The following is a 16,168-nucleotide window of genomic DNA, read 5'->3' on the forward strand; positions in this document are numbered from 1 at the left end:
ATTTATTTTTGCTGTAAAATTCTATAAAATCATTAAATATACTTTTCCAATTCAGCATACTATAAATCTCTATCGACACAAGGACATTATTTACAAAGCAAACCGCCAAACACAATTTAATATGTGTACTGTAATTTTGCACTGTATCTGTGATCAGCTTCAACACAGACTTAAAATAATTTAAAATTAATTTAATCCTTGCATAACTATTGCTTAATTTCTTGAATATTCTCAAGTTTCAGGCATGTGCGAAACAGATTCAAGGTGTGGCATAGACATCCCCTTCCAAGGAGCTCATGATGTTTGGGAGAAATATGACGCAATAGTAAAAAGGCAACTTTAACAGCTGTGTTTGGAGAAGAGATAGTCACCAAAAAATGTAGGCAATGTGACTCTGTATCTACTGAAGTAGCAAAATTTCCGTGACCACAGCAAGCCTAGGATTTTAATCAAGCTATACAAAATAGAAGTCCAAGCTGTTGTTCTCTAGCCGTTGTCAGAGATGGCTGTTCTCTGGCCATTCGAGGAAGAGCATGTTTTGAGGAGTTGTTTAAAAGAGAAAGTTGAGGGGATATGAAATTTGATGGGGTCTTTTTCCCTGCAGACAGGGTCTGCATGAAAAGCACAAAATGCTTGAAAAAGAAGCAAAAAATTGGTGACTGAAGATACAGTGGAGATGAAAATGTCTTAGAGGAAAGAGAATGGAATTTATGTAAAAAATATAGATGTCATACAAGAAAGGGCCATACATACACACAGGGAGATAAAAATGGAATTATACTGTTGAAGTAGTGAGCCACAAAGACGTGGCAGTCTTTTTGCCTAGGAAGCAGTGATACTAGCCAAGTCCAGAGGGGAATAAAGGTCTGATCATGTTTTGGGACTCTGGACAGAATAACTCTTAGAAATATTATCCAAATGGAAGCAGTGATACTCAGCTACAGCAAGGCTGGCTTGGGCAAAATGAAGGATCAAGGCTGAAAACTTTTTAGGATAGCATGAGTAAGTGAGAGTGCTATCCAAGTGACAGAAAAACCTATGAGATAATGCTCATTTAAAGCTCAGTTTTAACATTTTGTTTGTATGGGAATATCAGAAAATGGTATGAGATGCATGGCTAGGTAAAATAAGGTAAGAATTTAATACAGAAGGCTACATAATGGCTCCTCAACATAAACCTGGTGTTTAAAACTATTTAAGAATAGATTTAATATAGCGGATAAGAAAGAAGATGTCAAAAATAGAGGGCTATGGAGTTATTTTGGAGAAGATGTAGGGTAAAACTGAGAGAAGAAAACAAGATTTCAGTTGGGCAGCAGAGTTGAAATGTGAGAAGAGAGGATGCTGAGTGTGAAACAATTTTTAGAGTCAGGGAGTAGTTTCTGGCTTCAAAATCTGTCAGAGCTCAAGGAGAATGAAAATAAGATTTGGCTAGGAAGAAGTAATTTGAAGCATTGATTGATATAAGAGCAAATTAAATACTGAAGATCTGTGAGGTTTAGGCCAACCCAATTACAGCAATTTAGAGGACAAAACTCATAACTGATATAACATTTTTCAATTTTTGTACTTTACAACTGAAATGTAATTTATTTTATAATGGGTAACAATCATGACCATGTAGCTCTTCTTATGAAGAATGTGTAAATCTAACCTTTCTAAAAAGCTACCATGACAAAGGTTATGTTATTTGAAAAAGCATATTCCTCTAAAGGAAAAATTATTTAGAGGAAAAGTTACTTTCAATGATTTGTTTGATTTATAAACGAGTGGAAAGAAAAGTGTCATATTTCTTCAAAGAAGTGAGAATTTACTATTTAGGGGGTTTTCTGTTTGAGAAAGTAAAACTTTAAAAAGGTATCAAGTTGAGAGACACCTGGTTATCCGTATTCTTTTAGAGGTACTCTTTTGCAAGAAAAAGAATGAGTTAAGTCCAGGCCCCTTAATCAATTTGAACTGCTCTTCATCGTCATTGAAAATTATCTGAAGTAGTACATCAGTAATGGACTTGCAGACATGTTGATCACAGAAGGGAAATGAACAGATAGGACTTCCCATTGCAATTGTACATTGATGATTTTTTTTTTAGGTTGATGAACACCCTTTATTTAAAAAAAACCCTAAGTCAAGAAAGAGAAGGACTTGGTGCCTTTCCTCTTTTTTTTTAATTAGACATTCTTTCTTCTGCATTTAACACAGCAGCAAACGTCTAGAAGGAAGTTAGCTGGATTGGATTCAATGGTTAAAAATAGAGATAGCTTTGCTAATCAACTGCTGAAGCAGAGCATCAAGAAAAGATAAAAGATTGATTTGTTATATTAGAAGGCTGTCATTAAAGTATGTGAAAGGAAAACACTAAGTAAGTATCAAGTAAAACTCTGCTAGTTTCAGAATTTCTGTCCTACATATAAATATGCCTCTATGGAAACCTATATAATATACTGAGCTATGATGTATTTTCAGGAATTTGATGACACACAAAGTATCTCTTAGTATCTCATAGAAGGGCAAAAAGGAGAGATGCACATTGTCCATGTCCAACATGGCACTGCATTGGCAATACTGAAATGCTTACATCCAATTTATACAATTTATACATCCACAACAACATGAGGTTTCTGGCTATTGTCATCTCTGGTGATACTTAACAGCCAGTGTAGCTGTCAGTTTCTTTGAGATTTATTCTGCAACATGCTTTTCTTACGCATGGTACGTTATGTAATAAGGGAAAATTCAAAGAGATAAAAACAAAACAAATTCAGGTAGAGCTAATAAATTATCCCTAAACTGGAGAGAAATTTAGAATCACAAACATGAGAACACACTGTATCTCCCCTTCCAGATGTCTGGGTATTCAGGAGAAGTCGGTCTTACATAAGTTTTAAGTGGTAGGCATAGCTGATATACTATATATATTCCTTTTGATCTCTTTACATTTCCCCCTGCCCGGGGAGGAAGGGGTAAGAGGTCAGAGCTGTAGCATTTTTGAACCATGATGATTACTACATTAGTTATGACTGGGGAGGTGATGTCTTGACGTTGTTCATCTCTCACATGATCAAAATATGATGAGATGTGAGGCCAAATATGAAAATATTTTGAAATTTATATTTCTATAAAAGCAAAATCTTTAATCCTATCTACATTCAGTTCAACTGCTACAAGTAAGAAAGTGAAGAGGAAAAAAAAATCATGTTATAGAAGCTTATAGTTTTTAGGCTGGTACTATAGTACAAGTACATATATCAAGTACATCTTGAATTGCCCAAAATCTAGGTTTCTAATGTAAAATAGGCAGGCAGCCATAGTCCACAGAAATATAGATAGACAGCTATGAGGAGCAGATCTCACTATCTTAAAGAAGATGTCTGAATCATGGAAATAGACTACACCAGCCAGTACCTATCAGAGTTGTCTGTAGCGGGAACCTAGCTGATCAGTTTAAATCAGCAACCAAAACTTCCGACAGTTCAGGGCTAGTGAGAAAACTCCTTTCTTAGTGTGCCTTGTTTAGCGCTCAGTGAATAATTCATGGCAAGTAATGTACTCTCAATTTAACCTTCATTTGTGCTTATAAAGTGCTCTCCAGTAAGTTGCCACATTTTTAATCACACAGCTTTTTTCCTTTAATTACAGTTTGACAATTTTGTGTTAAAAATCAAGCAAAGTTCGTACTTCTGAGTGTTCATATAAAATGCTTCCTTTTTTCTTTCTTCTCCCTCTACCAGCTAGATTAAGTCTTTGGAGTTTTCCATACCTCAAAAACAAATAGGAGACAAACAAGATTAGATATTTTTATACAAATTCAAGTGGGTTTTTTGAAACACAATGCTCTAGAGGTGTAGTTCCTCTTCAAGAAAGGTTTGGTAGCATAATGAATAATTTAGATTTAATTTTACTTCCTCATATTTTTCTGAAGCACTTAGAAGTACAGATGATGTCATTCTACCAAACAAGAGTCTTATCCATGTCTGACTTATGCTGGTCATGGTCCAATACCTGCGGATGCCAAGTTTCTGGTGAAGAACATGGGGAAATCTGCTCTCCTGTTTTGTAGAGAACTGTGCTGTTACACTGATGTAAATATCCACCTCAGATTTGTTTTCAGGAAGGCTTTCTGATAGTAAAAGTTGATTGCTTCACTGCTTCCAAAAAGACAAAAGCGTTACTGAAACATATTAATTTTAGAATATGTGTGGTTGGAGAATACAGCTTTGCTGTTAATGTTAAATTTTTGTTCTACACAAAATAAAGTTGAAAAAAAAGTGCTATATAAGATTAGCTAACATACTTAAAACTGAAGTGTATGTGTAAATTTTCAGGTTGTATATGTAAGTTTTGTTTCTTGAAATGGTGGTATTCCTAAATGTCTTCCAGATGTCTCTCCTTAATCTCTCACTTTTGCGTTTGAGTGATATTCAGCCAAACTATCCCATTCTTCTGAGTAGGATGATGGTGAAAGAGGATATATCCTACAAAATGTCATTGGTCTCTAAGTAGTAAGCCTGACAGTTAACAGTAACTTTGTCCAGGACCAGCCCTAATTATGAAATCTTTGTAAAAGGAATACAGTTCTCTCTTGCTTTTCCTACCAGCCATTGCTTCATAAACAAAAGAGAAAAAGATGTTAGTCTTAACCTTTTTTTAGCCACAAAGACTGACACATTGCACTTGGAAAACAGAGCTACTGTTTAAATCTGTACTGACTTAAGTATGAGCCACCGATGTTTATTTTTTAAACAACTACTTAGCTAAGAAATTGTAGTCCAACTTTGTGCAGAGCAAATAGTTGAAGAACAGAAGACCTCATGGAGATATCAATAGATTTTTCCTTTAATAGTGTAATTAGTGCTGTCATTATTGCAGTACGTCCATTTAGAGCTGACAAAAAGACTATGTTTCTATAATACAAACCATGTTTTTATAGTTTTTTATATACATATATAGACATGGTTGAATACCTGGGGGGATTTTTTATGTCTTATTTTAAAAAAAGAGAAAAACAACGTGACACATTAGGCAGTCTTAGCTCAGCTGAAGTCCAAAGTTTTCCAGTGGGCTAATATTTAATTTTAGGCTATTCACTATTATCCAGTATTAGTCCAACATTAGCAGATACCTTTTATTCTAACCTTGATGCTAGACGTGACCACAGACCACACGCATAGCTAATAGCATGCGCTCACACTGTTTCCTAGAATATAATGTTTGTCAAAAAAAAAAATTCTCCTACTCCTAAAAATTATCTCTTTTTTTTCTCTTTCTGAATCTCTAGCAATGAAGCTTTACACAGCTATTATTATTATTTACACAGCTTTACAGAAGCTATTCTGATAAAGCTTTATTTCTGCAACCGAGTCTACGTGGACCAGCAATGGTCAGTTAGTACTGAATTTGCTAATCTCTAATTGCATAACTGACCAAATCAAATGAGAAGTGGGCCAGAATAAAGGCAGAGGGACACATTTTAAGCCCAACATATATCAAGAACCTGCCTTTGCTATGCGAGGGAGCGCAGCACTGTAAGGCCTGTCGCCAAGACATGCCTCTCTGCTGCTCACCGTACTGCTCAGGCAGCAGCACCTGGCACTTTCAAAGGCTACCGAGACTGAGTATCCTCAGACAAGGCAGCGTGGCAGAATAGGGTATCCTCACAGAAAGCCCTCTTTGCCATGTTACCTATGAGGAGTTTTGCACGCTTGAGTCTGCGTAAAACCTTTGTAGAGCACGTAGTAACTTTATTTACACTGTAATCACTGAGCAAATAAACTATATTTATTCATAAGTCAGATAGTTTGATCCAGGCAGCTAAATGCAAATTAATATAGAAAGGAAACACTAATGACATATGCTGTATTTCTTCTGTGCCCTTTGGTTTGCCTTTTTCCATTCTTAAGAATTTTAAGCTGTAATTATTATTACATTTTTCTGTTATTTTATTTATGCAGTTATGTATACCTTTTTCCTTTTTGATAAAGTCGCTCCCGTCAAAAGGGAATATGATGTTACCTAGAAATGAACAGAAGAGTTTAATTTCCTAGCATTCTGTCAACACCCTACAAAAGAATATTTTTTAAATCATTTGCAATGTGAGCAGTGTTTAAATCTTCTGGTGGGTCAAAAACTTCCTTCTCTAATTCTCTGGCTTAATGTTTGTTATTGAAAGATGTCTCTTTGGAACCTATACCTGCATTACTAGTTCTCAAACCCACCCGTGCAGGTAATATAAGAATATAAGATTGTTAATCTTTTCTGTCCTTCAGTCTTGTTCTGCAATACAGGACATAAGAGGATAAACTAGTGCTGTGGATGAACCAGGATGAACTGTGCAACTCACAGTTTAGCAAAACTAACTGATACGGTGCTTAGCTTGTGAGAAAATGTTTCCTGTCGTGGAGTATGTGCTCCTAGAGATTAGAAAGGTTGGGTTCAGATCTCAGGGCATATTCTTTGTATATTGAAAACTATATTTCATTTAAACATGTAAACTGCAAGCATATACGAAGAAAAGAAAAGAAAGACACAAAGGGTGCACAAGACCAGATGCAATAATAGCTAAGCAATGCTGGGGATAGTCCTAAGTGAATGAGCCCAACTCCAGGTTTTCAGAGATACTTTAATAACCCTAACTGAAATAAATTTATGATGAAACTAAGATTGCACATCACAAAGCAGCAAATTGTTGTATACCTTTCATTTGCTAATGTGCATTCCAAAAAACATACTTAAGAGCCCAGTCATTCTTTACCTGTTAAGGCTTGATGTTAGGCTTCCAGGATTCTGTTTCTCTTGACACATTGCCAGTGTCCCTACATGTCCTAAAGCAATGCATATTTGCTAGAAATTCCTGAATTTTTCACCCCAGTAAACAGGAAAAGAGGTATCAGCTCTTGCAGGTTTAACTTACAATGTTAAACTCGAATCTTATCAGATTACAGGAGCTTTTCACTTTGTCTTAAAAAGGAAGATGGTGAATCTGTTTCTTAAGCTTGATTGCAACAGCAGCAATAATAACCTGGCACCTATTGCATGTTTTCAGCCCTTTGATGTCCAAGTGCTTTTCAAGCAGCATGATGTGCGTTATCCCTGTTTTTTAATGAGGAAGCCAAAACTCAGAATGTTTAAGCAAATTTTTCATACTCTCAAGACAAAGATGTTCCCAAGCATGGAACAGAACAGTCAGTCCTGCACCTTCCCTAAGCAATGCTTTTTCCAATTCATTTTAATTTTCAGTTCTGTGCAATGTAACACTGGTTTAATTCAATTAGTTACTAATTTGAAGATGAGTAACTAAGATGCAAGATTCCTCAAAGTGGGTTGAATCCTGCACACGTTTTATTATTGGTGTTTTAATTAGCTTCTGTCTTTTCTTCCTTAGACAGCTTAACTGTACAGCCAAAACCTCAGTTAACAGATACATGCAGATAAAAAATATTGTTGCTTTTCTTGCTGTTTTTATTATTAGTGTATTTAGCAGTATTGAATGGCTCCATCTTTTAGTATTTTCATTAATTTAAAATCTTTTCTTCCTTATTTTCATTATGCAATCCACACTTGCCGTAACTGTAATGGCATACCAACAAGAGCTCAGTTCGAGAGCCTTTATTCCTGTCACGCTAAAAAAGGATTCCAAAAAGGAAAAGATATAGGATCTTTTTGAAGTTACAGAATTACATGTACAAATCAGATGCTACAAATGCCTACTGCATTTGTCTCAAATAAATGCTTATATTTATATACTATATATATAATACATGCACCTATAAGCCATGCACATCTTTTTATAAACATGCAGTGTACACTAATGAATATGCTTATATTTATCTTCTTTATAGTACTTTAAATATATATCTGTACATAATTTGCATCTTGGCATTTTGGATTTAATAACATAAAATGCAGTAGCATGTACTCGTTGTGGTTTAACCCGGCAGGCAGCCAAACACCTCACAGCCAATCACTCACTCCCCCCGCCAGGGGGATGGGGGAGAGAATCGAAAAAAAAAGTAAAATTCATGGATTGAGATAAAGATAGTTTAATAAAACAGAAAAGGAAAGGGAAAAAAAAATAATGATAGGATATACAAAGCAAGTGATGCATAATGCAATTGCTCACCATCCACCAACAGAAGCCCAGCCAGTCTCCGAGCAGCAATCGCTGCCCCCCAGCCAACTCCTCCAGTTTATATGCTGACCATGATGTCATATGGTATGGAATACCTCGTTGGCCAGTTTGGGTTAGCTGTCCTGGCTGTGCTTCCTCCCAACTTCTTGTGCACCTGGCCGAGCATGGGAAGCTGAAAAGTCCTTGATTAACGTAAGCACTGTTTAGCAACAACTAAAACATCAGTGTGTTATCAACATTCTTTTCATACTCAATCCAAAACACAGCACTATACCAGCTACTAGGAAGAAAATTAACTCTATCCCAGCCAAAACCAGGACACTCATAAAATATTGTTCTGGGAAAAAAGAATACATATATACATACCATCTTCTGATATGTCCTAGCTCTTATAATGAAGCTGAATCTGATACTGTGGTTTCTTATGTCTTTGAAAAGTTTCATTGACTTCTCTTGCTGATGGCTTCTTACTGGTTATTTTAACAATTAATTAATTGATATCAGAATTTTCAATTGCTATCAGAGTCGAATAGCATTTCTCTGTTTATTCTCTTAATTTCTCCTAATTTCTCTCTCTTTTAATTCCTCAAATTATGAGAAATTGAGAGTTTATATTATTATACCAAGACCTGGGACCTAAAATAAAGGCTGTGTCATCTCTATGAGCACAGTGGACTGGTATGTTCTTACCTTTATTTAAAACTTAGATAAAATTGCCATTGATATTAATACTACCACAACAGGTTTTATGTACAAATTAGAAGCTATGGCTAACTGCCAAAGTTGGTCTAATAGTTCCCCTAGAAACTTCTCTAGAAAAGTTTTGTCTTTCTCATACTGACTACCGAATCCCTGGGTTCCCTGCAAAAATCTTTTCCCACTAAGGGAGCTGAGAAATCACAATTGGTTTTTGCTTTGCATGCGGCTTGCAAGATACCAATCCAGATGAGTGGTTTTTTGATTGCTTACTGTTGCTCTTTTTAATGCCTCATTTTCTCAAATTCTCCTTTTTTTTTAGATTCACCGAAGTCGATTTTTGAATTTCACATAAAACTAACATTCCCTGGAGGACTGTGAGCTCTCCCTCCTATTGATACATTCTTTTCTGCAGGAAGCCTATGCTTCTAAGGTTGCTATCTGAGGACAGGCTCTGATCTGACTGCTTGGAATATGGTTGTAACACTGCAGTCATCTTGTTGCTAATTAATACATATTTCATAATAGCACCTGGTCTGAAGTTGGCACGCACTTGGAGGGCAGGGGTTTATTTCTAAGGAGCTGATGAAGGAGACCAAAAAAGAAAGCATGTTAGCAATAGGTGTTAGTATTTACCTCTGTTGGTGATCTGCATTTCCATCAGACTTTTTTTTTCTGAATCTGTATTGAAAAACACCACCTTAATTATGTAAGTATCTGCAACTACAGTGTATTTATATTTTATAGTAATATTTAGTATATAAATATACTACAGTATATTTCTAGTTTTATTTCTATTAACTACAAGTAAAAAGGCAGCATCTTGTCTGTTATGCTGTTGAGAACAAACCATCCCGAGATGCCTGCTGTGTGGCATAGCAGAAGTAGTCCTTGAATATTCCATTCCAATGATATTGTGAAGCCACTTAGTCAAAAGCTTTATTTTCTTTCGTTTTTTTGTGTTCCTTCATTGATATGGGAATAATGTTGATATTTATCAATAATAAATAATCAGGCAAACTTAAAAAAAAAAAGCTTTAAAATGGCCAGTTATTCTGTAATAGCCCAGCACCTTTATTTCATATGATTTTTGTTTTTCTTCATGACCTATTTCATCTGCTTAAGGAATAAAAAGTTTTCACATCATGGTGCCTGATTTATGTCATCTTCTATAGACGTGTGACCTGCACAGTGACAGACCCAACTGTTACTAAAAGTCCCATGACTGTATGACCCTTTGAACTAAATTTACCACAGATGCTTTTTCCACTCTTTGAGGTTAACTTTTATGATTCCACAGGACTCTTACAAAAGGTTCTGCGTTAACCACTAGGTGGTATTTGAAAGATGGGTGCCAGAAAACATTAAGAACAGAATGCTTAGCAAGAAACCTTGGTAACATTCCTTCTGCTGTTGTGGAGCACTTCATATGCAGATGACTGGCACAAGCCTCCAGGGCAGTTAGGATTTTTCCTGTTTATACACAATGTAGTTGGTAATGCATTTTATTGTACTGTTATAAAATAAAGTGCAAAGGTTCTAGAGAGCTTTACACACTTTACACACATTTCTATTTGATGAATTTTTTGATATTTTAATGCATAGCCTGTTTATCATGTTTCCCTTCTATTTGCCAAGTCTATATAAATTTTATAAATACAATTTTTAGTGCTTGCTTTCATTATTAACCTAGCTGCACTACCATCAAAAGTAATATACTGCAACACTTTTAAAAACTATACAAAGGAATGGCTATTATGCATGTAACCACTTGTTGAGCAATAACTTTGCTCTTTCAGTTTAAAAACAATTCTAACACAGTTGAGAGCAAATTCAAAATGTATAATTTAAATGGTATATTCACTATCCATTTCTCTGCATTTTTTCCTTTTCTAACGCTGAAATTGCCAAACATGCTTACAGTGGTATTTCCTAAAAGGAATTAACTTGTAAAGCTTTTATGATAAGTATTTGGCTAGAAATTATAAATGCAAGTTTGTTTGTAATGCATAAACTATTAATGTATTTATTGTAACAAGAAAAGATCTCTTTCTGCAGTACAGTAGAGAGGACGTCATTTTAGAGTTCTTTAACTAAGGTATTTTGTCCTTCAGTGATTTATAACAATAGCTATCTGTATGTGTGTTTGACTTTAACAGTCCACAGGGAATTTTATTTTTACTTAACTTCCCCACAGCATTTTGAATGTCTTTCAGACAGGGAATACTTTCTGTTTTGTGAAGTTAGACAATAGTACTTATTCACAGTGTCTAGGCAAGGGTTAGGAGAAAAAGAAAGGGAAGAATTAAATTTCTAGGTAAGACTTTTAGTTAATTTGGCATGAAGAATCTTTGTTCCTTTCTTTACTCCACAGAGACTAATTTATCTAACACGTCTCTAAGTGGAAATTCCCTGCAAACTCACTAATGTTACTGTAACTTAAGTTCATCTTTTCCTTTCATTTATTATCCATCAGTATTGTTCCTTTTTTTTTTTTTAAATGTGATTGACCTTTAAACCTGTTGTTATCAAACTGCAAGAAAGAGATAGAGACTCTTTTCAGCTGCCTTCATTCCCATGTGACCTGCAGGGAGAATAGATTCAAAATAGACTAGTTCCTCCCAGGGCAATACAAGACAGAAGAGAAAAGCACTGTCATTTCCGAACAGCACAGTGCTAGAGTAAATTCAGCATGAAAAAGGAAGGAGTTGCAGCGTGTTAGAATTCTTCCTCCACAGCCTGGATTATTACAGGAGACGGATTTCAAGGGTTTTAAAAAGCAGAGGACTTAAAAAAATACTTCAAAATGGAGTACTTTGAGAATGAGCTTTGTAAGGACAACTAATGTTTGACTGCTAGAAGTACTGAAGGAATTTCTCGAAATGAGCATTGTTATGAAGCCAAGATCCCGATCTACCAGCTCCTTAAGGACTGCCGATGCAATGTGGTAACGTGTTTGGTTTGTTTCTTTCAAGCTGCCTTTCCTATTATGACATACAGACATGTCCCAAGAAAGTCACAGGGTTTAATTTTGACTTGATAGATTTTGCATGGTTATTGAAGATGTTCAGCTGTTGAGTTTCACAATAAATAGTGAGAAACAAAATTATTTAGCTTTTTCTTGTACAATACTGTGTGTAGCATTTTTTCAGAGAGAACCCATTACATACGTTTTTTTAACCCATTACATACTTTTTTTCCCATTCAGTTGTCAGGTTCAATCCTTGCGCTTACAGGTACCTTCTAAAAATCTTCAGTAGATTTATTCAAGAGCAAAGTTATAATATAAAGCTTGGAGTTCTGGAGGCTGGAGGGTAAAATGAAGCTATAGTTTGCGTGAGCTATTTTGGGATACTTACATGTAGTTTTGCTGCATAAATAGACTGACTGGTAGAGATAAGTGTCCTGGGAGGAGACAGACTTTATAGTGGCATGTGTGAGACTGTGCTGTGTTATGCTTTGCACATTTCCCCTCCTCTCAGAGGCTGAGGAGTAAAAGCAGACTGTAATAGTGATCTGTGTGTATGATTTTCTTGCAGATTTTTTCAGTTAGCAATCAGCAAAGTTCTGTCTTTTGATTAATTATTTTTTCTTATGAGAACTTTATGCTACACGTAGCTTAATAGGCACCAACAGGGCAGGTTTCTCTTAGGTATGCAAAATAAATTCCCTCTTCTCTTTTAATGTCTCCCACATTTTTTTCCTCTCTTTGTGTTTTTAATAAAACCACCATCATTTTAATAAACACTAAATAGACTAATTGTTCAGGGCTATATTTAATAGGTATAAAATGATGTATTTTAAAATATAGCCTTTCTTTAGAAATAAATGGCTGGTGTGTTACTGTGGGATAGACTAGTAGCTAAATACATTTCTTTGTGAGGACGTATATCAAGTTAATTGAACATTAACCTATTAAAAACTTTATGTTTCAAATAGTCTTGGTTCTGAGTTAAAAGCCATGTCAGTACTATCGTTAAAGCAGTTAGGAATTTTTTCCAGTTGTCCTTTACTAAAACCATTTTGTATTAAAAGAAAATGAAATAACTACATTACACAAGCTAAAGAGCAGTCGCAGTTGTCATCAGAAACTGCTAAGGAAGAGTTTTGCTGAAATAACTGCAGTAAGTTGTGGCTCTATATCTTTATTAAAATGTAATAAAGTAAATCAATGTTGGTGAACTATATATTGCTAAAGTGTTACACTGTGTGAGGTGTCTCCAAGGCAGTGAGCTAAAACATACGTATGTTAATTACTACATACAACAGTGCAAATAAATCAGTATTTTTCTGATTAGTTCTTCTGCCTTTCAATTATTTCTTTTTGACCGCTTTCATTGATTCTTGCAGGGAAAAAAAAAATCATTTCAAAGAAAAAAATCCTTGTGGCCGATACATGCAGTCTGATTTGACCACCAAGTTATTCTGTCTAAAATACCTGCCTGCCTCCCTTTTGTTGGCAATGCCTTTAGTTATAGCGTTGATCTGGTAGGTGAGAATACCTGTTCTGCTAATTGTGAATGGGAGTCCTCTGCTACCCTGTTGTTTGGAAACACTACCTGAGCTCCGAAAGGAGATCCTTGGAGGCTGACTAGACAAGGTACATGCTGTTCTCTGGCAGCGTGGAGCTAAGCCAGGCAAGCCCTGCCCCAGCTAGAGACCAGAGGAAAACTGGAGTGCAGAGGGAGGAGAGAAGGGGAGGGAGCCGCCGGCCGCTCCGCACCCAGCTCAGCTCCCGGCCGCCTCCAGGGAGGTGGCAGCTCAGGCCAGCCCACAGCGCCCAACCAAACAACCTTCATGGTGGGCCTGAGCAGGACCGGTTTCCAAATCACCTGCATGACTTCAGGTGGTGTTCTTAATCACCAGACTCAGGAGCCTGTGGGTTTGTCCCTGTGGGTCAACACTGCTCCCTGCAGTTCTGTGGGGCTGGGGAATAGCAACACTGCAGTCTCGCCACAGTATTAAACGGCACCGAAATGCTTAGGGACAAGTAGCTTGATGAAGTCAGGAATGCTGATGGATGTTCAGGCCAGGAGGCAGGGAGAGCTATGGCATGCAAGTCTCCTTTCTTTATTTATTAACATAGCAATCCTGCTGTGTGTTGGAGGAGCAGGAGTAACTGGGGGGAAGGAGAAGGTGGGAGAATGTGAGAAAACCACAGCGGGGTTTGTGGGTCCCGGGAGCACAGGGACTGAGTTGACAGGGTTGTACTGAAGTATGGATATCCCTCTTGCAAGGATTTGAGAGAGATGGTCCCAGGATGTCCTTGCACTGCAGTTTCCCATAGGAACAAAGTTCCCATGAAGAACAGAAACCAAGCTCCCAACACGCAGAGACCAGTGGGAGGATGGAAGAGACTTGGAGACAAGTCAGAGAAACCTCTGCTCTTGGTTCCCTGAATCACACTCATCCTCTGTCCAAAAGATGCAATAACTTCAGGGTATGTGGTAAAAGCATGACATTCTTTTCAGTATCAATATTATGAAGCATCCAAAGGGTATCACCTGCTGGTAGTGGGCAGAGGTGCACTTTTGAGGAGGCGCAGGTGAGCCCAGGCTGTGCTGATGCTTCCCCTTGCAAAGTCAGCTCGGTCAGGGCTGGCTGCTGCTGACCATGACAGTGCGGTCTGATGCACCTTGGAAAATTTCTCCTGACGTTATACTGACTGAAGTAAAAGCAGATGGTTCGTATTTGTGCAAAATAAGAAGGTGACTTATTTAAGGATTATTACCTGTTACATTAATGCTGCTCAATTCTGCCACTCATTCCCACTCATTCCTAGCTTCAGGATGTGATTGTGAAGTGTGGTTGTGAATCAGAACATTTCTGGGGAATAGTCTGGAAGGGATAAATGATGGCACAGACTTTTCAGTGAAGACGATTGATTTGTCTTGTTATTCCTGAGAAGAAATAACAAGATAGTGAGGAAACTCACTGTAAGGTAAAATCTTGGCTGAGACAGGAGTACATGCATTTAAATGAGGATACGACTCCACTTTCTTGACTATTTCTCGCTGAAGAGTAGAGCAGCAGTGTTCACAGAAAAAGTCATATTTCTGTTGTTTTTTCCTTTGGTAATGAAGGAAAAGTTTGAACTCATAAAAAAATACTATTTTGGAGGAACTGAATTAAAATTTTGGAGGTTTAAGAGAGGAACTGTTGGCAAGTCAAGCAAACAAGTAACCAGGGTTGTTGGACAACAGCTTAACAGCTGGAAAAGGTGCAGCTGCTCAGATTTGAGAACTTTTTTATTTTTTCATGCTACAGATAGTTAGCCCAAAGAACTAATAAGCCTCAGGAATATTGTCAGCTTTTTGCCACAATCCTTTCTGCGTGGTGTGTCTAGAGTTGATAGTTACTGATTTACTTTATGCGTTGGCCTTCCTGTGTCTTTATTTATTTTTTGTAATATATGCCAATTCGGGCTTTCCTGTTTTTTGGAACTTGGGGTTGACTGATCTGCAAAGGGCACATCCCAGCCTCCCCGGTGCCCCTGAGAGCATAGGCCTTTGATGACTCAGTCTGTGGTATTCTGTAGAACAATACATCTGCTCTTATTTAACTCCAGAAATGGGTGATATTGCTTGTCTGCAATATTGTAAAGTTTGGTAGATTGGAAATTGCTGAAGGATGTTGCCAGGTATGACTTTCTCAGTCTATAACATATTTGTAGATTAAGTGGAACAAAACTCATCTATTGGATGAGCTTTTCATGACCGTACCCTTAATAGGTAGATCACAATAAGGATGCTAAATTAAAGTTTTATTGAATGGAGACAAGAAAATGCTTGTGGCCTGACATCAGTGGATAGTGTTGTTTCTGGGGCAGAAGAGTTAGGACAGAAGAATGGGATGAGATTCAGCTGTGCTGACCTGAGGTAGCTGCACTGGCTTTCTGACTTAAAGGTACCACAAAGGAGAACTCTGCCATGAGTGTGACCCAGTCTTTTAGTACCCACATCTGGCAGGAGGAAGCTGTGGCTACATCACACTGCCTAGAGACTGGCCATCCCAAACCAATTCAGTTCCTTGGTTAATCACTTGCTTCTAGCAAGCCTACTGTCAGTATAAAAATGATTTTTTTATATATAATAAATGCTATTGAATGAGTCATATACCTCTAGGTTATTGGCATCAGATCTATATTTGAAGTAACTGCTGACTTTCAGACTGGGAATCCCAGTGCTGGGGAGATCAAGAGCAAAAACAGGGTATTCCTTGAAGAAGTCTTTGTCTGCAGGGCAGAGAACAGTATGCAAATGTACCTGTGAATAATATTAACAGCATGCATACCACTTGGCTGTTGAAGAGTTAAGGTTGTTTATTCCTGTACTGGATGAATCTTTT

At 37.0% G+C, this 16,168-nt stretch overlaps 1 protein-coding gene across 2 annotated transcripts in view; it reads left to right on the plus strand.

Annotated features, from left to right (window-relative positions):
* The window catches only part of PDE4D (phosphodiesterase 4D), a 534,058-nt gene that overhangs the window by 367,943 nt on the left and 149,947 nt on the right, over nt 1-16,168 (plus strand). The window contains exon 1 of one of the 2 annotated variants that reach the window (XM_075137367.1): nt 11,436-11,768. The exons of the other annotated variant lie outside the window; for it this stretch is intronic. Coding sequence (XP_074993468.1) covers nt 11,704-11,768 — 65 coding nt within the window. The 5' untranslated portion in view covers nt 11,436-11,703. Of the gene's footprint in view, nt 1-11,435; nt 11,769-16,168 lie in introns of those variants that run through there. 2 annotated transcript variants of the gene reach the window in all.

Source organism: Calonectris borealis, chromosome Z (genome assembly GCF_964195595.1).
Source record: "Calonectris borealis chromosome Z, bCalBor7.hap1.2, whole genome shotgun sequence".
Taxonomy (NCBI): Eukaryota; Metazoa; Chordata; class Aves; order Procellariiformes; family Procellariidae; genus Calonectris; species Calonectris borealis.